At 48.6% G+C, this 22163-nt stretch overlaps 1 protein-coding gene across 2 annotated transcripts in view; it reads left to right on the forward strand.

Moving 5' to 3' along the window:
• The first annotated feature begins 2680 nt into the window (after positions 1 to 2680).
• Positions 2681 to 22163, forward strand: part of GDPD4 (glycerophosphodiester phosphodiesterase domain containing 4) — a 37951-nt gene continuing 18468 nt past the window's right edge. Inside the window, exons 1-4 of one of the 2 annotated variants that reach the window (XM_030042263.1) lie at positions 2681 to 2773; positions 18202 to 18421; positions 19058 to 19161; positions 20227 to 20320. In XM_030042263.1, coding sequence (XP_029898123.1) covers positions 18239 to 18421; positions 19058 to 19161; positions 20227 to 20320 — 381 coding nt within the window. In that variant the 5' untranslated portion in view covers positions 2681 to 2773; positions 18202 to 18238. The remainder of the gene's footprint in view (positions 2774 to 18201; positions 18422 to 19057; positions 19162 to 20226; positions 20321 to 22163) is intronic. The other variant, XM_030042262.1, reaches the window with a different exon arrangement.

Consider the following 22163-nt stretch of genomic DNA (forward strand, 5'->3'; position numbering starts at 1 on the left):
TCTACCGACAGATGCTTCTGCTTTTCGGTGGGATCCTGCTCGCTGCAAAAGGCAGATGCTGCTCGCCCATGGCCACAGGGTCTGTACCAGCAAGCTGCCATTCCCCAGGAGAGCAAGGGCTGAGGTTTGGATCAGTTTGGGTCAACTCCTCCTTCTCCCCCCACGTCCCTTATCATTCCTAGAAACGCCAACACCATAAATGGTGCCGTTTCTGTAATTAATCTTACGGGGACGTCGTTACCTGCGTGAGTCACCTGCTCTCAAGGCTCTGCAATCGTTGTGCAACCGCGCGATGGAGGGGGGACACGCACCGGCCCCTGCGTGCTGCCAAGGCAGGGCATTGCAAGAGGGCAAATGCCCCAAGCTGGGTAGGACTTAGGGTGGGAGGATGTGAACGTATGTATTTCCCAACAAAATACTCCACACTGTGGCCAGCAGCTGGGCAAGGAGGCCATCCCCACTCCCTGTTTGTGCCATTCCCCTTGGTTTTATCTTCTCCTGACACAAACAGAGGCAAAACTCACCAGGGTTCAAGGCTGACCTGCCCCTCTGATATCCTCAGGGCGGGTTTGTACAGCACCAGTCCCTTGCAGGCATTTTCTTTATGGGCTCATAAATTCCAAGGCTGGGCTCGCTGGTGGCAGGGCTCCAGCAGATCCTCACTTGCCTTCCTTGCCAGCTGCTGGCAGGGGTAGGGCACCGACTGGGACACTGGGCAGGGATTCTGCGGTTGAGATAAGCTGGTGAACTCTGAGCTGAAGATACTGAAGCCAGAGCAGCCTCTGCCCGGTCGGTGAGTCCTTTGCCAGGTGTTTGCAGAGCAAACCGCGGTGCTGAAGGCTTTGCATCTCTCTACCCAGAAGAAAGCAAAAACACGGTGTTATTTTAGGGCAGAGAACAGGGATATTTGGGATTTTCTTTGCTTGTTAGGAGATGGGGCTACGGTTGTGTTTTAAATGACCTTTTTCATTTTTCAGGTCTCTTCCCTCCACTGCAGGGAGCTTTTTTGCACTGACGATGTTGCTCAGCCCTGTCCCCTTATCCCCCATGTACCCCTTGGAGTCCATCCATGCCATAAGGATGCAGCAGCTGGAAGAAAGGCGGCCCGGGCAAGGATGACGGTGAAGCCCCTTCAGAAGGTATTTTGGGGGGCACTGACCTTGCTGCTGGCTTCAAAGGCAGAGCAAAGCTCTTGGGCTCTCTGGGCTCTCCACTATTCCTCAAACTTGCCAGGCCACCCCCATGCCATGCCTGCCCTGGGCACGGACCTTCAGGACCTTAGCATGGCCCCATGATGAAGCTGGGCTCAACATGGCCACAAATACATAAGAAGAAAAATCCAGTGGATCAACTTGGGAGATTAAAACTGCAAGGTACCTGGAAAAGCTGCTGTTGCTGCTCCCTACATCTCATCAGTGCCGTCAGCCTTCTTAATCTCACCCTTTCCTGCTCTATTTATCAGATTTCCAGGAATCAGACCATAAAGCAAGTAATATTTCTAGAGGCTCACACACAATCCCATGCCTCTTCACTCTAGCCAGCTGAGCATTAGCTGGAAGATGATCAGCAATAAAAACAGCTGCTTCTACCTTCATACCTTGCAGCTCCCTCATTTATTTAATATTCCAATTCCAAAGGGAGATGATGCTATTTTAGTAAGGATTAGCAATACTGCTTTTAAAGTGGAACTCTTATATGCCTTCCACTCGTCATTAGGTTTCAGAGTGAACTAGGCTGTCATTTCTAGCTCATCTTAAAAGTTTCTCTCTGTGATGTGAGCTGCCCAAAAACTGCTGGGCCATCATTTCTGCCCTGTTCTTCCCCTCTCTGTTTGCAGGGGCAGTTTGCTGATTTTGCTTTTGAGGGACCCTCTGATCCGTCTTTTTATCCAACAAGAAAAATCCCAATGTGAGATACCACAGGGACAAAAAAAATGGGACCAGTGCTGTTTCAGAGAGCCCTCCAGGGCTGAGGGGATGTTTCTTTAGCCTCTCATGCAGCAAAGAGCTTTTTAGGAGCAGGAGGAGCTGCGTGAGGTTGTGCAGCTTCCTAGCCTGAGAAACTTTACAGTGGGATTTTGCCTCTCTGAAAGTCCAGGGTGCATTGGAGGTTACAAAATACAACCGCACAAACTGCTTTTGTTGTGCTGACCTGCCCCCTCTCCCCCTCCAAAGGAAGTTGTGTCTCTAATAGGATTTAGATACTAAATCCCAAAACCATGCAAAAAAAAAAAGAAAAATAAGCAGGTTTTGCATCCAGGGTTGCTCAGAAATCTGCTGCAGTGGATTCCTGCCTGGGGCTCACAGCTGTGGGAAGCATTTTCACAGAGGAGGTTTGGGAGTTTTAATTCTGAGGGTCAGCGACAACACGTCTTGCACAAACCTCCTTTGGGATACTTCCTCGGACCCCATCCTTTGGACACCTAATTCTGCCGAGGCGGGATTTGAATACCAGCCTCTCCCGTTCTGGGTGAGGCGAGGGATGAATCCAACCCAGGTTCACCCTCAAGTCCCCGGCATCTCCCAGAGCCATGCAGTGAGCAGCTGCCTGCGTCCCATGAGGAGATTTTAGTTTTTCCAGCCTTGGGGACTGAATTTATAAAGCCCCGCGTGGCCCCTCCTACCGTGGGAGGGACAGCTCCAGCAGCCTCTCTAATACTGGGTGTCACACAGCGGTGCCACCATTCGGGTCCCGGAGTGTCACAAGCAAAGGACACAGCAACCTAAGTGTGGCAGAAAGCAAAAAATAACCACTCCGTGTGTATCCCGGCGAGGTAAGTTATCTCCTCTCTCCTAACTCTTAAAGATGCTCCTGCCTGGTGAAATGCGTCTCTGCCTGCTCTTTCTGCCTGCCCTAAAAGTTAGCACTGTTGGGGGGGGGGATATCTTTGACTTTTCCTTCTTTCCCTTTGGACTTTTGAGTCTGTTGGTTGGGATGCGATAGCGGGTGATTGACCCAGCTCCTGCCTGGATTGCAGCGAGAAACAAAGCCCGAAGAGCCGGAGAATGGGGAGAACCGGTAACAAAAGGGGAGCAAAGGGGGTGACTTGTGAGCAGGGGGGGGTTCTGATGGCTGGTTGGGGAGGAGAAGGTGCTCAGCAGTCTGGCTTTGTTCTTGGGGTCTGTGCTGGATGAGTTGGCTGTGACCTGTTGAGGGGAGAACCGGGAGCGGGGATGAGACGTGAGCGGTGGGTGGCTGGTGGGGTTGCTGTAGCCGGGGCGGTGGTGGGAGGGAAACGGCGGCCGAGCATTTGCAATTCTTGGGATAAAGGGCTGTTTCCATAGTAAAAGGGAGAAAGGAGCCTCTCTCTTTCTTCCCCTGAGTTCGCCTAGCGTGTGAACGGGGAGGTTGACTCGGGAACAAATAACCCGTGAAAGGGTAACATCTGGGAACAGCTGTAAATAATCAGGACCTGGTTAGAAAGGCTGGAAGGAACCCTCTGGTCCAACGTTTGCCCCGCCGCTGCACGTCACTCTGGGAGTTTTGATGGGCACCTGTTTGGCGAGCAGCTCGCTTTGCAGCTGAAAGTGATATTTGGCCCTGGCTTTGGTCTGCTGCTGTTGTCCGAATACTTCCACATTACTTGTAGGGATAACCATAATTAGCAGTGAAATGGGGGAATTTTTACTTCTAGGAAAGAGTGAACTTGAATTCAGGGTCAGGCACTAAGCTGATATGAACCTGGGGACCAGCAGGAGGCCAACATAGGATTGGATTGTGCAAACTTTAATTAGCTAGAGGTCCAGCCCATGGTGTACATCACCTCCTCTTCACTTCTATGCTTTCTTTGGGAATCCTGATCTCAAAATATAGCATCTCTCAGGATTTATCCTCCAGCACATGATACCAGGTGGAAGGGCAAGAGGGAACAGAAATAATTTCCTACAGCTGCTCAAGGCTTTTAAGCTGCATTTAACAAAGGAAAAAAAAAGCATAATGTACCCTGGGATCAGCCGGATTTTAATTAAAAAAATATTCTGAATGTGAAGGGAGCCAAAGCCATCACTTCCTTTCCAACTTTGCTATTGAAATGTTTAAAAGGTGTGCAAGATTTCCAGGGCAATTTGAAATCTTTGCAGAGAAATACAAAGCTGGGTTTCATGACCAGTCCTGTGACTTTCTTACGCCACAACATTGGACCGAGGTGATTGGATGGTATCTTTTGAGCTTTATGTGTTATTTCTAGTGGTGAAAATGCAGTTCTTTAAATTTGGTGGGGATAGCTTGTTGTGAGACTACCTGCAGCTTACAAAGTGCCTCTGCACAAGTTGTCACCATACAGTGGTGTTTAGTGTGATAAAATACCAACCAAAATTTAAGATAAAGCATGTTTTTTTTTTTAAGTTTGTGGCCCTTTGGCAACGTGCACTTAATTTCCTTGCTGTTTGAGAGACCAGAAACCCTCCTTCAAGCTCGTTGTGTGCAAATGGCTTCACAAGTTATCACCCATCAGCTGAGACACATGTGCTCCTGCCTCCTTGCAGGGTGGAGCAAATCCTGCCCAGTGGCAAAGTCCCAGCTGGGTGGCTTTGTGTCGGGGACAGGCTGGAGGGAGCTCTGCGACGGTTGCTCCCTGCAGACTGCAATGCCGTGCACACAGCAAAAGCCCAACTTTGGTCCAAACCTGACTCCAGGTCTTGGGATATTTTGAAGGAGGAGGTCTGTACCTCATCTTGGAGTGACCACCTATGATTTGGCTTGTAGGACTGCCCCAGAGACCTCTGCGGTGTGTGATAAATGAGGGTCTTGGGCTATTTTTAAAAAAAGCAGATCCGATAGGAAGTTGGGAAGGTCCTTTCGGCTCCTTTTGGTCCTTACTGAAAGGAAAGAAAGGGAGCCAACATGGGTAGAGCAGCTTGGAGACATGACCTGTGAGGCACCCTGGACCATGCCTTCATGGCAGGATGAGCCCTGAGGGCAGCATGGGCTTGGCTCCACGTTGCAACCTCTGTTCCAGGTCCGGATACCTTGTGAGAGAGAGCTGAGCAGGCTGCCTGCAGGTGCTCCTCTCATCAGCATCTTGTCCTCATCCTGTTCTCCATGTGCTGGAGACTGCTCTCCCAGCGGTGTTCAAGGAGGAGCCACAGCTGGCTGCTTTTTGGTGGCTGAGGGGTTGGCATTTGATAAGATCCCAGTAAATGGAGGGTGGCATTGGTTCATGTTCCCTGTGACTCTCCCCACCAGCAGAACATTGGCATCTGCTGCGTTTCAACCCTTTCTTGTCCTCTCCAGGAAAAAGGAAGGAAGAAGAAAGAGTGATACTTTAGAGGGTTGAACAGATTGAACATGCCCATGTCCTGGTTTCATACTGGTCTTACTTTCCTGTCATTTTTTGCCTTGCAAGTCTTTGTGCTGTCCCTAGAGAAGATGCTGTGCTAAGCGTGCTGAGGACCTGCTGTCAGGGTCAGGATGGACTCTTCATCCTCCTGGCCCAGGTCCTTTCTGGTGGTCGGGCAGTTGTAGTCTATGTGAGTGCACATGACGCTGTAGCAAGAGAGAGATGAGGAACCCTGTCCTGGGACTTGTCCTCTGCAGGTCTGGTGCCAAGGGAAGGGTCTTGGGGCCATCACAGCGTGCCAGTGCTTTTCTTTAGTCAATGTTCGCATGGAAAGGTGACAAGGGCAAGAAGTTCACCATGATGGTGGTGCACTGTAAGAGCAGCAGGCAGGGAGATAGAGCAGGGTGGGGTGGGGGTAACGTGTATGCGTGTGATTGAGGCTGTGGCTGCTGCCCATGAGGGCAGTTTTGATGTCAACCTCGCTGTTGGGTGCAAGAAGAAGGAAGAACAGATCTGCAAGCAGGGCACAGCACGGGAGCAGCTCGAAGCGTCGCTGTATGCCTGCACACTCAGGCTGGAGTCTCATTGCTTGCATAGAAATGCTTTGGAGTCAGTCCCTTCCTTACTCTCCCACCTCATTTCCTCTGTTCTCCAATGCAGCAATTCCTTGTTTCTCCAACCTCCATCTGCTCTAATTAGGCTGGAAGCCCCTGGAAGGTTTTCAATCCCTGAGACATTTGTACAGCACCAAGCCTCTGTGACAATTGCTGGGTCCAGTCCTCTCTGCTCCTGCGGCCCCGGCTGCTGCCACTGATTCAGTCTGGTCCTTTCGGCAGCTGCTCTTAATCACTGAACTTATTTTGGAAGGTCTCCAGAGTTGGAAAAATAAAAGACACTTTAGAAAAGGGGGGAGGGGGGAAATTGGCAAGAGCAACTGCTTTTTAAAAGACTACTTAGTTCTTAAGTTGTACTTGCTACTGATTATCCTTTGCTCTGTGATTCCTTTAATTGATTCATGCCTTAAAGCAGTCAGAAAGGTTCTGTGGGGTCATGGTGGCTCTCTCCTAAGCGCTCTCTTTCTCTGCAAAGCTTTTAAGAGTTTTTGGTTGAGCAAAACCCAGTTCTCGCAAGAAATGCAGGTGAATGACACCGACCCTTTTACCTTCTCCATCCCCCAGATTATCCAGCCCCCATCTTAGAGCTTTACTGCTGTGACCTCTTCCTTCCCTCCCTGTCGCCAGTTGGCAGCCTGCTACCAAGCTGAGCCTGTCCCATATTCCTCTGCAATTCATGGTGAATGCTGGTTTGGGGGATGATTCTTTGGCCATTCTGTAAGAATGAGGCACTGTAGGGTTGGGAACTGCTGCCCTCAATAAGTCATGTGGTCCTACCCATGGGAGCATCTGTGGTCCCCGTGACTGCTGCATGTAAATCCGCGTGGAGAATTTCCGTGGCTGCCCTTTGTACGGCAGCAGGGATAGACCCAGAGCCAAGGCGGTGACAACCCCCCAGCAGTGGTGGCCTTGGCCTCTCCATGCTGCTGGCTGAGGGACAACAAGCCGTCCTGTCCACCTCTGTCCCTGCGGATTGGGGGGTGGGATGGACCTGGCAGAAACTGCTTTTTGGAAAGAAGTGCTTGTTGGGCTGGAAGGAAGTGAAACACGATCTATAGGTGAGAAGAGCTTTAACAAAGATCCAGAAAACATTGTCGTCTGGGAGTGCCACCACGGCTGGTGTCAGGAGAGCCTGTGTGGGATGTCAGAGGCTCGCCTGCCGGCTCCTGGCACCGAGCTGGTCCATGTTTGTCACTGCCAGTTGTAGCCGCAGAGCCGTCGTGCCTTCACCTGGGCACAGACATCCAGGGCTGGCTCCCAGCACTGGAGGAGCTAAACCGAGCAGGGCAAAACTGAGCAGGGCAAGGTCCATCATGTGCTTGGCAGTGCCTGGCTCTCCCTGATCCTGGGAAATACTTTCCTCATCCCATTAGCTGACATCTGCCTGGTCTGAGCTTTTCTATGGGGGCATCTTCCAGGTAGCCATGGGCTTTGGTGCCCATAGCAAGGCAGCTTGTGAAGCCCAGGATGCAGAAGTTCCTTGGAGGTGAGCTGGGAGGGTCACAGGTCTGAGCTGGGCTCGCTGGGTTTCTGTGATGAACGCTGCTTTGTCTTGGGCTGGGTTCGTGCCCTGACACATTGGACACGTGTGGAACAGTTCATCTGCCCTTGGATGAGTTGAGTTGAGTTGGGTTGTGCCCATTTCTCTTTGCTGGCTGTACCGGGCGCTCAGGGTGACCACTCAAACACAGAGGAGATGAGTCCAACCGCTCTTACAGGAGGACCAAGGGAGGAATGAAAACATCCATCCCAAGCTCTGCAACTAAATAAATTGCTCCCTTCCTCCGGGCTGCTGGGATGTGAGTGCTGTTGGGAGCTGATCCAGCAGAGCTGACTGTGCTGGGTGTCCTGGGCCCTGAGGAGGTCCATCAAGGTTCTGCCCATGGGTTGTCTGCACTGATCTTCCTGCCTTGCTAAGCAGACTCCATGGCTCACACCAGCAGATGGAGGAAAATCAAATGAGCTATACAGTCCTCATCTGCTGCTCTTGTTGCGCTGTTGGTGCAACCCTAAGTTGGGAAACTGAGGCTCTGGGTGACGGCTCCGCTGTGTCCATAGGTTGGTGTTAGGTCAGGGGATTTGAGCATGGATCTTGTGTGTCAGACTATCCTTTTACTCTGAAGTGAGTTCAAAAGATTTCTGAGATGGTTTATGAAGACATGTGGTAGCGTTTAATTAGCTGGAAAGGATTTTCCTCTGGGAACAGCAGAACTACATTCTTATGGTGCAAAAATGGGCCAGCCCTGATGCATTTGGATGCTGTACATAACTAAACAGAGAAACCTCTAGCCGGTGGCATGGAAAGCATCCTTTCTTCCCTTTTCCTCCCCTCTTTGCTGGGATGTTTTGCTCCAAGGTCTGAACTTTAACACCCACAGCTTGGGGGAGGGCCAGCGCTGGGGGCTTCGGCACGGTGGCCGTCTAGGGCCCCCGTCCTTTGTCCAGGCTGAATAGCTCTCTGCAGAGCTGCCGGGCAGAGGTATGCAATCTGCAAACCTCTTTTCTTTCCCCCTCTTGGCTGACAGACAAAGTCTTCCCTCGGAGACGATGCTCGCGGCAGTATGCTGCCCTCGGTGGGGCTGTGGGGCCGGAGAGGGTCCCCCACGCTGCGTCCCAATCTCCTCGTCTCCCCTTAACAGCAGGGCACAAAGAGCCGCTTAGGCATTCACAGGAGCAGAGAGGGACCCGAGCCAGGGCACGCTGAATTGCACAAAGTAGGATTTATCTTCAAAGAAATATTTCCCCCCTTTCTGAGCGCCTTTTTTTTTTTTTTTTTTTTTTTTTTCCCCCAAGGGATTTATTCCTCCTCCTCCTCCCTCCTCAAGGCAGGCTTTGAGACATCGAAGCACTTTTTGCCTCCCCACGGTGGCTTTTCAATGGTGGGAGAGCGACTTCTTAGAAAGCCATGGGCCACCCAGGGGCAAAGCCCGGGGCTGTTCCCCATGTGCTGCACGGGGCTGAGCTGAGCACGGCTGCACACATCGCTGCTGGTGATGTTGCCACAAGCAAGGAGGTGAGGTGAGGACAAAAGGTGAGGACAAAACTCTTCCCTTCTCCTGTTGACCATACTGAAGTGTGGGGAGCAGCGTTTCGCCCCACTTTGGTCATGCTGAGTCTCCATTTTCAGGCTTGACCTGGAGGTATGAGCTTACCAGTGCTCCTGATTCCCTCTTTGGGTGAACAAAATGACACCTAGACATGGACATCTTGCTGCTGCCAGCTGGGACCAACATCTGGCTGGGTGGTGGAAGGTCTCCATGTGGTCACAGCTGGAAGGTTGCTGTTCTGACCGCTTTTGGGGCTAATTTTTGCCTATTCCCACCTGTACTGCCCAGAGGAGGGATGCCAGATTCCCCAAAGGGCTGGCCATCCTTATACAGGTGCCCCCAAGACTGAGATAAGGGGGGCTATAACAAGTTTATGGGTTATATATCAGCTCTATGAAGGAGCTGAGGGTCAAAGAGGGAAGGCACTGCTGATGGGTCTAGCATCAACAGGGCCAAAGCTACCTGTGCATTGTGCCCACTTCTGCGATGCTGGGAAAGTGCCCGTAGACCCTGTTCTTGGATCAGAGCTTTCTTACACTACGAGCCATGTGAATACATCCTGGGAAAGCAATTCCTGAAAAACACGTCATCCAAGCCATTTCATAGGTGAATACCTACTTTTTAAAATGAGATTTCTGATTTCTGATTCAGAGTTTTTCAGGCCCTTCCGTGGCCAAACTGGGCCCTATCCACATTGTAGTACAGGGGAAAATACGGAAAACAGGCATGAAAGCACAAAATTCTGCTGTGTTTGCATCAGCATTTGATGCTGGATTTTGGGGCTGCTTTGTTATCCTCAGCCAGAATCTTCTCTCCCCCATTACCATCAATAAAGTTGACAGCAATTGCTGCCACTTGGGGCTGGGAGACCACCTTGGGTTGGACACGGGTCACCCTTTCCTCCCCTTGGGACTGGAGCATCCCTGCCCTGGAGCAATGAGGGCTGGTGAGCCTCCTGCCCGCTCATCACCTGGGTCCACCATGATGGAGCAGCTGCAGCTTTAGTCCTCGGGACCATGGAGACCCAGGGCTGGCATGGTCTGATGGCCACCAAGCATGCTGGGCTGGTGGCTGTGGGTGGCCACCTTTGCTTGAGTGGTGCAGTGGAAGTTTCTAGAAGGACAGTTGGGGCTGTTGGGACTTTCTAGAAGGAAGAGGGGGAGGTGCAACATTCTACAAGGAGGGTTGGAGTGGGCAAGACCTTCCAGAAGAAAAGGAGAGTGGGCTGGGAGGACCTTTCTAGAAGGTAGGTGGGGTGGACCTGTGTAGAAAGAAGCTTTCAGTCAAAAATAATTTAAACTCAGCCCCCACTGAGCAGCTGTGCTGGGAATAACCTCCCATTCCCACTCAAAGGAAAGTTTCCCTAACCAAAATCATCCCCATCTGTGCCAGACCCATGCTTTTGCTCCTTGCAATGGAGGAAGGCTGGTGGCATGCAAACCTCTGCAGAACTGAAGCCACCTGGCCCTTTTGGGAGATTTCTGTGTAATAATAATAGATGGTAATATGCTTGAGTCCAGCCAAAGACATGGCATTTGTGAAAAGTCTTTCTCCACCCCTTCTTTTGCTTCCTTTTTTTTTTTTAAGCTACTATTCATCAGCTTTATTCAAAACACTCATTTTGCTCCTAGCAGGCGAGAGGGAAAATCTATTGTAGCGCTGTGAAACCCTTTTACAAACACGATGATTTCCCCTTGCCTGTTTCCACACGAAGCTGAAAGCATTTGTATAAAATCCGTTGTAAATGCTCTGAGGCTTGGCCAATAATTTCCTGGGCACGCATTTGTTAACGTAGCTCACAAAGTACTTTGAAGATGAAGAAAAACAGCTGTTATTTCCAATGATGATGATTATGATTAAACAAGGTTTCTGCAAGTGATTGTGGATAGTGAGTCATCCCTGGGGACTGAACGTTGGGGAAAAACTTCCTCCAAGCATGAGAAACTATTGAGAGAGGTACCTTGAAGGAGTAGAGAGACAACAAACAGTTTCGGGGGAGGGTTGGGGCAGAGGAAAAAGTGATTTGTGAGAAATGTGGTTCAACTTTGTAACTTTATTTCCCATGATGGTCACTCTGGAATAAAGCCAGGGATTAAGGTGCCTTTTGTACCGTAAATTCTCATGGCCAATCTGTGGCTTTGTTTTCAGGTGAATAGATCCCACCTTGGAGTGAGGCTTGCTTCACCATGCAGCGTTACCAAACCCTTATCACTCGTCCGCAGCCACAGGGGTTCCTCAGGGGCTTGTCAAATTGACCCCACAAAATTAGTTGCCTCAGCAGGTCTTGCCTTAAAGCATTTGCATGTGACCACAGATGAATCCTGGTCTCAGCAGACACTGGGACTGAGAATTGAGCAGGCCATGCCAGCCATTTCCAGCACAGCTCCTGCTGGGTGTCTGACCTTTAGACTGTAGTGCAGAGAGTCCTCTGTGACAGGGATAAGTCCCTGTGCAATCCTAATAGATGCAGGATTTTGGCTGTACTTGTAGATTAATTTGGTAGAAATGCATTTGATTATTTGTGTCTGTTCAAAGTGTGATGGCATATTACAAAATACAGGGCATTAACCTTGGTGGAAACCTCCCCATAGCTTTGAAAACCACAACCATTGCATGTTGGAGGTGTACTACAACAAATGAAATGGATAAATATTGTCCCTGCAATCACAGGAGCAGTTAATCCTTTTTAAACCCTTCTACTTCCACATTCGTTCATTATTTCTTGTGTTAAGCCCTATTGTTTCTTTGCGCTAATGACACGACAAAGCCAACAGCTAATCAACTCATGAAATGTACTTTGCATGTGTTTGTCTTGAGCTGCACATACTCCCTGGGATCCCACACAGAAGGAAGGTATAATTAGGGCTTATAAAGAAACTGTTGAAAGTCTTAGTGAGAAATTATAATTATCATCTGCCAGGGAAAGGAAGGGATGTAGAGTATATTCCACATCATAGGGAGATTATGACTAGCTTTATTTTATTTGATCCTTTTTCCTTTCCTGTGTTAAACCTCATTAATTCGCTGAAAAGAAACAGAAAGCAGATGATGGTGAAATAAAGGGGACCCTAGGCTGTGTTCCAGAGCCTTGGGCAGAAATGCAGGTTTAAGGGATGCTCTTTGCTGAGCTTTTCTGCCTGGTGGCAAGGTCTGTGTGCCGCTCGTGGTGATGGTGATCAACCAGCAGCTTGCCAGGAGGTTGATTTTATTCCTTTGCATCTATTGATGCGATGCTGTGGAAGACTCCCAAGTGCAAGGGCAGGAACCGATACCCCAGAGAGTGGTGGGATGGCACCAGAAGTCCCCATGCAAGGGAGCTACAAGTTCTGGGAAGGCTCAGCTCAGGCAAAAGGCACCTCCCACCCCTAGTATGGGGTTCATTTTCCCTCCAAATCCCTTGAGAATGGTCATATGGGCTAAGTGGGCATCACTCCTATCACCTGCCTTCCTACGCCATCAAGATGCTCAGGGCAAGCAGGCCGTGCTCAGGTGCTGAGAAATGACCGTCTCCATGTCCCTCACATGGCTGCTGATACCCACGGAATATTTTTTTTTGCCAATTTTCTTCTTGCAGCTGACTGGGAAGTGTGTTTGTAATATCTGAAAAGAGCCCTGCATCTGCCTGCCCACGTGTTGTAGGATATTGTGTTGGAGAAAGCCGGTTAGACGTAGGAGAAAGGAAGAAGAGAAACACTTAAAAGGCACAAGGAAAAGGCTATAGGGCAATGCCAAATTTGGCTGCCGTACCTGTCTATCCCTCAAAAGATGGATGCCCTAGCTCTACAGCACAAAAAAAGACAAGGATACTCTCTCTTTCCTTGTGTAGTGGCCTCTCAAGCAAGCTTGGCTTGCAGTACCTTCTGCATTCAGGCCATGTGGCTGAATATGTTTCCTGCTTTTTCTCCCCTGCTCCTTCCTCCGTCATCCCCCTGGGCTATTTCTCATGCTTTTCCTCACTCTCATGCTTTTCCTCACTCTGTCAAGCAGTGGGAAACAAGCAGCCCTGTTCAACTGCCTGCGATTATGGGGATTCTTATCTGCGAACAAACAAAGTCTCTGTTTGCAAGGGAAAAACCTGAGATCTCTTGGGTTTATGGAGCTGAAAAACATATGTTACTGCTTTCACGGCTTACTTGCTAAGGAGTCCTAAACTTTGCTCTCCTACTGATGCGTGTTTTCCTGCTTGCTCTTTGTTCCCTTGGCTTTCCCAGTGAATGGATTCGGATTTGCTCTTTCCCTCCTCTGTCCATTTACCTTTGCCTGGCAGAGATGGGCAGGGATTGCAGACGACCTCTAAATTTTGGGAGCACTCTGCTTCAAATCTAGATGCAAGCACTGTAAGGCCTTTTGCTAAGTCCTGGAAATGACTGAACTGCTCCAAATCCTAACACAGATCTCCCGTCTTTCGGCCTCTGCATCTACCATATGTTGTTGTGGTATTGTTTGCCCCTTAGGTGGTTGCTGGGTCCAGATGCTGAGGTATTATCTTTGTTAGGTTCAGATGCTTGTGAATTCAAACGCCTCTACGTTTGATGTGGTCTGAGGCATTGCAAATTCAGCCAGACCATGGGAGAGATGGTGTTATGGCTTCTGAATGCCTCACCATGGCTGTAACAGCAGGCTGGTAATTTGTGAGCAAGGATGAAACTGTGGGATGGAGGGTGATGGAGAACCTGAAGGGTGGCTGAGAGGTAAGGAAGGAGCTTGCATTAGTTCAAACACAATATCTGAGCACATGGAAGTGCACCTGAGGGCAGGAGAAGTTGGGAGGTAAAAGGGAAGGAGTGATGCCTGTGTGGAAGATCACAGAGAAAGAGAAGAAAGATGTGCCTGGAGATCTGAGTACATTTTGAGCTGAGGAGGACCTTTCTGTTGCCCTTGTGTTTGTCTTCCTTATCCTCACACAGGACTTGTCACTGGTAAGAGGGGTTTCTCCTGGACTTCTCCTGGAGTCACCACCAGATCATTTGCCCATGCCCATATACCAGCAACAACACAGTATAAATGTGTCGCAGATACTTGCATCCCCCAGAGCTGCAGAGGGAGATGAGCTATTCCTAGAAGTCACTGCTTTCAGAGTGAAGTAGCCTAAGGTTTTCATTACCCTTGTCAAATCTTTCCTTTGCATCTACACACAAGTATTGCCTTTTCTCTGGCATCTCAAGTATCTCCTGTGCTTTGTTCCTCAGCGGAGAGCCATCAGTCCCCTACAGCTGTGGGGCAGAGTGGCTCAAAGTCTCCCATTTGTTTTTTCCTACGTGAGTCCCAGATGCCCAGAGAAAGCAGGAGCACCCTTGTGTGAAATCATGATCTGGGGCTTGTCAGGGTGGTTTCTGCTTTGGATGAGAGCTTGCTGATCTCACTACATGTGGTATAACAGGTTTATTGGCTTCCCTGGTCTCTAGCCTCTCTTGGTCTCTGGTGGTATTTCTGGATGGGTCTGGTAGGTGATGGCAGTGTGTTTTGTGCATAGCCATTTCTCTTTTGAGCAGAGGAGGATTTCAGCCATAGTAGCTCTCATCCCCTAGTCAGCTCAGGTCAGAGATGAAGAACAGATGCTGGCAAAAGATGGGAGAGAGTGATGGGCTCCTTATAAACAGCTCCAAAGAATCGTTTTCCTGGGTGCAGAATTTGTGAACTCGGATGCCTAAATTTAAGCCTCGTAAGTGCTGCTTCCCAAGGTTTGACAGGGGCTGGGTGCCACCATGCCCTGAGGACTTTGTTTGGGGTCAGCTCTTGGACAGTGTGTCCCCTTTGAGCACCGAGGGCTCTGAGGTCTGAGCCCATGATAGATACCTAGCCCTGGACTGGCATCCCAAAGAAAATGAAAGGGGTTGCACCGTGTTTATAGTGGCTTCCTTCTGCAGTTTCTGCTGTACTGTCCCCTGTACGTTCAGGTACTGCATTGCATCAAAGAGCTCCTCTACCCCAACCATACCTTCTCCTCCTGGTGGAAACAGCCTTCAAAACCTCAAGCTCTTGAAATGCTCCTGAAGTAACAACACATTGTTACTTCAGCCTAGCATCGCTGAGCTAGCTAAGAGTAATTGGCCTGTGGGGATGACGTATCTCCTTAGCAGGCCAGATTGTCTCATGTAGGACGATATATCTCCATTTACTTGAGTGGATATATGTCAGAAAGCATATGTATTCAACAAGATGAAAGTTCAGTCTAGGTTTGTTGCTTTTGTGGGATGCTTTGGCCCTTTGCAGGCTGCAGAGGAGCAGCTGGGTGAGGTAGCTCTGTCTGTTGGGGCCTGGGAGAGGAGGGACAAGGTCTCTGAGCAGAGAAAGAGAAGAGGCAGGGCAAGGAAGAGGGATGGGTTGATGCTGCACCAGCAGAAGCCAGAGCCCAGAGCGGGGGACAGGTTATGCTCTTTGTTTGTTGATATGAAAGGTTTTACGAAGCTGCTTATTGCTGTGGTACCTCAAACATCTTGGGCAACGTGGTCAATGGGGAATCAGGGGGTGTGAGACATGAAAGTTTTTGCTGATCTTTGGCCAGCCTGATGTTTTTGGGAGGGCCAGGGGTTGTTGGTGGTGGTTGTGGAAAGGAGGCCGTGTTCCTCTCTTCCTCCCTCCCCAGCTTCCCCTGCAATGAAGGGTCCCTTCCCTAACAACCACTGGGTTTGGAGAGATGACTTGCATGGGAAAACTAAGGCAGGAGTTCATTAAATTCTTAATTATAAAGATGTTCTTAAGTGCTCTGGGGCATAAAGCTGAAAATACCTTTCCCTTGCCACTGGGGGCGAGTCCAGTATGAATTATTTAAGCATTCAGATGACCAAGGCCAGACTATGTGTTTGATACATGGGAGAAACTGGATGCTGCAAGTGTTGAGTAGCCTGTGCTGTGGGTGAACAGGTCTGCCCTGGAGGGGCTGTGGGTTGTTCACCACGCCCTGTTATGGCTACCATGTGCTAAAAAACATGGGAAATGGAAAGAAAATCCCAAATAGCAGGTGACTGTGGACTCCATACAAGGATGTTTTGAGGAGGAGGAAACATGAACTACAAGGAAAGACTAGAAAACCTGGGGTTGTTCAGTTTAGAGAGGGCTTAGGGGAAGACATCCAAACCGTTGTGAAATATGTAACAGGAAAAGCTTAAGCTGTTCTTTATATCCACCATGAACAGGGCATGAGGTAGTGGGCTTAAACTGTACCACAGGAGACTACACGTTGGGAAAAAACTTTAAATGTTAAAGCTAGTTTGGACTGGAGTAGCCTGTCTTGGTATCTGGTGGGATCTCCATCACTGGCAATTTTTATGAGGGGGGAAGACTAACCCCTAGATTTAACACCTGACATGCTGCTGTAACCAGCCAGATGGAGCGAACAGTGTTTTGAGGTCTCTGTTATCTCTGTTTTCCTGTCAAATCCTATGTGCTCATTGGTAAATATTGATGCGCGAGCCTCGTGCCCACACCAGGAACGCGAGTAACAAACCTCATGGCCCTCTGCCAGCAAAATTGATGGGTTTGGTCCAGTGTCCTGAATTCCTATTGCTGAAGGAGAAGGGCTGGGCAGGAACGGATGCTGTGGTCTAGTGACAGGGGAACTCATGCTTTAGGGATCCTCCTAGGAGGTAATAAATACTGCAACCCCATGGCACACGACACCCTTCTGGTAAGAGCTCTGAAGGTTCAAATATATTCAGAAGATGTGGCTGGGGTAACTTGGTAATTGCTGGGTTTATGCCAGGTGTACTTGAGGCCGGCTGATGAAGACAGCAGGATCAGCTGTCGTCTGCACCCCTCATCTGTGCTCTGCGTAATTCAAGAGCAGGATCACCATCTTGCCGCATGACATTAGCATCAATTTTTTACTATGGGGTGACCTGCTGATGCCCAGATCTGATACTGCTGAGCTTCTAGAGATGGCTTGACCCCACCATATCCAAGAGTGTGGGATTCCCTGTGACTGTCCAGGATGGGCAGACACCTCTGTCTCAGGAAAATATTCAGGGCTTGGCACTCTTGGGCACTGCTCAATTAGTAGTGGTCCAAACTGAAACCCCTTTTGTTTCATTTCCATCCTCTCTCTTTGCACCCCAGCTGCCAATAGGCTGGGACATTTGGAAAGGGTACCAGGGATGCGTCATTTCAGTTTTAACTTGCATCTTATGTGTCTGTTTTATTTGTGCTTTCTGCAAACTGATCAGGTTTTTGGGAAGTGTCAGTTTGCAAGGAATTATCTACTGATTTCTGCAAAGACGCACTGGGCTCTCAGTTATTTGCAAACAACTTATGTGTGCGTTTCATCCGTTTGTATAGTGCAGCAAATTGTTCATTCTTGTTCTTAAATGGCTGTTATTACATCAGATAAATCAGGGAAATCGGAGTCCTAAGCTGAGACTTTGCAGCACACATGCCTGGATTTGAACATGGTTGGTATGGACTCAAGGATACAATGGCACTTTTTAATGCAACAGAAAAATATCTCTGGCTATCTCTGTGCTCTGAAGAAGTGCTGGATAATGGTTCTTCTTTGTATGCCTACACAAGACTTTTTTTTCCTAAATCTTTCCTTTTGGTCTTGATAGTGCCCTGCTGGGTGAACCGCTCTTTGCTGGCACAAACCCCTGTGCTATTTGCTTCACTGTTAACTAAACTACATTGGTTGCAATTTACCACCAAGTTCTTTGTTTAAAATCTTGATTATGAAGAGATCTCCTATGTGTGCATCTTTACAGCTACTCTTTCTACCCTTGAAAAACAGTGCCAAGTAAAGCTATTTCAGTCAGGAGATAATTTTTTTCTGAAGGGATCAGTCTCTGCAGTGCTGTAGTTTTGCCAGGATAAGAGACATGTTTACGTGGAGCGTTTTAGTCCCTTTCCAACATGAACTAGTTAAACTGGTAGCAGGTTGCAGACAGGTTACAGTGATGTTGAATTAATTCTCATGGCTAAGCCTGGGCTCAGGTTCATCTGACATAATTTGGGAATCTGCAAGGAGTGCTTAAGTTAGTGATTTCATTTTCCAGAGCTCCCTGTACAGTCAAAAGGAGGCAGAAGTTCCCTCAGAGGTGATTCAGAGCACCAAAGTTACAACCAGGAGCACCACTGACTGCTGAGGAGAGTTGCAATCACCATGTGTTTCTGTTAGACAGCTCACTTAGGTATATAAAATTAGGAGAGGTGTCCTCAGCACCCTTTCCTGCTGGTTGCAGCATCCTCTTGAGAAAACTTCCTCTCTTTTTTCTGATATGAAAAGCTTACCCAAAAGGAAAGGAGGGCTACAGTCTCCCCATAAAACCTGTAGTCTTGTTTCAGGAGGAAAATGAGATAAAGCCACTCAGATGGAGGCCAGTTCCACCAGCCTCAAGAGGCTCAAGTTTGGAAAGCTGAAGGTGGTACGTCGGCGCTTGCTACAGAGATATGAGCATCAGCCCTTCATCTCCTGCCTGGCTGGTTTCTACAGCTGCCGGTGGAAGCGGTACCAGCGCAGAAGGACCGAGCCTGGGAAATGCTGCTGCAAGATGGTAAATTAGCTCAAAATCAGCACAGATATTGATTTCTGTGTAAGGACACAGAGGAACAGGTCAGTCCAAGCTGACAAGTGGTTGATGTCATGGGCCAAAGGCATCCCTGCCCAACATCATTTGGAGCCCACTGAGATCTGTGGGGTTGTTAGATTTTGCTCTACGTGCTTGATGTATTGCTATGTTTCTGTGGCAAGCTCAGTTTGTCTGTGCCATCGCACAGCTAACAAATGTGTGGTGGCAGGAAAGGACTTTGCACCAAACCCTCTGGGCCGGTGAAACATCTCAAAGCCATAGGATCAAATTAAAGAAGTAAAACTGGGGATGGGTGTGCCGTAAGAATCGCAAAGAGGGCTGCTGCAGAGTGCGATTCCCTCTCACGTGAGGTGGTTAAAATCCTGTTCATCTGTGAAGTCGTGAGACCTGTTTTGCCTGAAAATAAATACTCCAGAGTACGCTTTTGAGGACATTCCACTGGTCACAGGGGACAGGGAGGGAAGTCCTCTCCATATCTAATTCAGGAGGTCCAACACCAAGCCAAGTGTCTTAGGGACAGGCTAAAAGTGTCTGCTATTTGCTCTGATTGCCTTGAGGTAGACAGGGCTCTGACAACTTGTCCTTCCTCTCCCTCTCCAGCGGGAATGCGTGTTTTTCCCATTGCTTGTTGGAGCGTTCTGCTTTTCTCTGGTCTTTTTGTACATGTGGGGTGAAGCGAAAAATGACTACAATAACTTTGACTGGTAAGTACCTTCTTTTCCTCCTCTCCCGCTCCTTGGGCAGGTCACCAGGGTGGCTGGGCAGAGATGAGCACCCTCCCCAGCAGCTGTGCTGCAGCAGGGCACTCCAGCCGTGAGCCAAAGATTTGGCTCCTTAAACTCTTGCTCACAGCATCCAAATTGAGTGGCCAGTGACTTCAGAGGTGGTGAGGCTCTGCCCTTTGCTTGACTGCAATTTTTAGGTGTAAGTGTGAATTTGGGAGAAAGGGGAGGATCATCATCACAAAAATTGTGAGTGAAGGGGACTAAATAGCTCTTTCCTTTCCTTCTCTGAGTCTTTGGTTTTTTTCCCCTGTTCTCTCTGAAGAAATGTAGTAGCTGGCATCAGAGGCATTGTACCAGCTATCTCACTGAAAGAGAATTGCATGTTCCCAGGCTCGAAAGTAAGAAATAACTGGCAGGGATTTATGCAAATCCTTTCCTTCTACAGTACGTAGGCAACAGTTCTGCAAATCTAGCCCCTAAAATTAAATTAAAACAGCTGAAATATTATGGAGGGGAAAGGTGTAATAATGTTATTCATCCTTAATGAGCCTTTGGATAAAAAGTAAAGCTTCCCTCTCTCTCTCCTTGGGCAATCCCTCTGCAGCTCCTCCAGCTTTCTGGTGTTTTCTGCTTCAAAACCTGACTCAAATCTCCTTTTTGCTGCGGTGCCCTACGCAACTGCAAGCAGACAAGGCGGGCTGTTGGCCTGAGTCGTGGCATCTCACTGTTTCCCCAGGCTGCCTTGTCTACAGCAAGGTGCTGTGTCTTACAGTCAGACTGGGAGCTCTCTGGAGCAAGGCCATCAATTTGGTCCTGTATTTTACCACCCCAGCACATTGGGATATTAGTCTGGTGGTTAATGCAATCATGGATTTGGGGAAGGTAGCTCTTAACCACTTTTGCATGTTACAGGGTAGGTTATTCCTCCCTCCTTCTTTGTTTTATTACTTTGAAAACTTCAAAATTTCAAGGAACAGGGCTGTTATTCCCCTCCAGTCCATGTGCTAAACACAAACACTATTATAATATTTTATTACTTTTTAGGTATAACTATGGGAACCTGGGCTTTTGGTTTCTCTGGTCTCTTGTTCTCCTGATTGTGGCTGCAATCTTGTTCATGTACATCACGCTGTTATTGGTAAGTAATGCTCCTTGTAAGCCGACCATGATTTATAGTCCTAAAAAGTAAACATAAGGATGGCTTTAATGTGTCAGACCAAAGCTCAGCCTAGCCCTGCATATGATCTTTAGACAGAAGATACCTGGGGGAGACTGGGAACACAACAAGTGTTTATGGTACTTTCTCCCCATGTTCACCTGTGGATGGCCAATTTCAGCTTGGGGGTCTCTGAGCCAGACATAGTTTATGTGATTTCTCTCAATGATTTCCCTTCGATGAATGTGTCCAGTCTCTCCTTGAACCCAAGGAAAGCTAAGCCAGCAGTGGCTGGATTTAGATTTAGGAGAAGCTAAAGATTCTTGCTTTGACAGCAGGGAAGTATGGGGCTCTGAGTCACGTAGCGGTGGTGATATGTCATCAAAGCTGAGTTATTCCTCTAATTCTGAATAAAAAGCCTCATTAGAAGAAGGGGAACATTATCACTGAAGCTGCCTTGACTCACTCTGCTTTGCTGGAGGGTTCCTCTCCAGGTAGAGACTACAGAAGTGTCACAGAATGCTGCTGAAGTTTATGCCCAAAGAGGCAATGTTCCTGAAATCTTTACTTTTCCAAATCCTGTGAAATTTTCTCTAGACTTCTGACCTGCTGTCTGCTTTAGTTACTGGAAACATACCAGAAGCAAGCATTTCCTAAAATGTCTACCTTTTTCTCTGTCCTTTCTCTCATAGGGAACTCCCCAAATAAAGACAGATCTGCATCTGTGTTTCCACCTTCTGCATCCAGAGCTATAGGCTAAGAAATCACTTTAACTCCAGGGACTGGAGTCCACGTTCAGTCTCATGCCTGCTCCAACTTTCATTTTGAAATGCCAGGTGCTGAGGGTGAGGTTATGGCTTTGACTCACCTCTGTGACCAAGACAACCAGCTTTTATCATCAATTCCTGCTGTTCTTACCCATTCCCTGATGTGTCATCATACAGTCAGTCTGTAAATTGCTCATGGCAAGAAATCTCTTTTTGCTTTGTTCATGTAGTGCCTAACACAATAGGTTTCTGGGGTCCTTTGTCCCTGCTGAAGTACAAATAAATAGTGATTTTATTCTAGTGCTAGCAATAAAAACCCAAAGTGATAAATAGGACATCTGCTTGGCCATGCCCACAGCAATCAATAGCATCATAAAAGCTGTGGACTGACCGAGCTCTGAGTAGGGCAAATAACAATATTTAATTACAAGGATTCTGTGACACCCTGGTGGCTCTAGGGCTCAATGTCTATTATTCAGCAAAGCCTACCTGGCTTTCCCAGTGGCCGTGGAGTAGTATGGGTGGTTTGGTGGTTACAGTGCTGCTTTGGGCAACTCAGAGCTTTGCCAGAGATGCCCATGTGACATGGATACCTCTGAGATCATACCTCAGCAGGCTGTGGATCTGGAGTCAACATCAGGATCAGACTAACCCATCATAGCACATGCTAGAAGTGGGCTTTACAGGATTTCCTGGGCTTGAGGAGCCTGAAGACCCCTGGGGCTGGTATGTCAGCTTGGTCATGCTCTGTCTGGACCCAAACATCAGCCAGTGTCCAAGCAGTGGACTTTCTTAGAGGAGTTTCATGTCCTCGGCAGCATGAATGTGATGACCGCAAGCTATCAGGACAGGTGATGGATGGGCAAATAAAAGCCAGAAAGGAAGATGGAAAATATGAGGTGAAATTGGTGTCCTACATGGTTCAGTTCAGTCTTGGTCCCACCCTTCGTTGTGTAGACACATCCTCCTCCTTCTCCCAGCAGCTCAGCTCTGTCTGATGAGGCTAACAGCATTTGACTTCCTCAGGAGGATGAGCACGGGTAAACCTGAAAGAATAC

This window comes from Aquila chrysaetos, chromosome 19, assembly GCF_900496995.4.
Source record: "Aquila chrysaetos chrysaetos chromosome 19, bAquChr1.4, whole genome shotgun sequence".
Lineage (NCBI taxonomy): Eukaryota > Metazoa > Chordata > Aves > Accipitriformes > Accipitridae > Aquila > Aquila chrysaetos.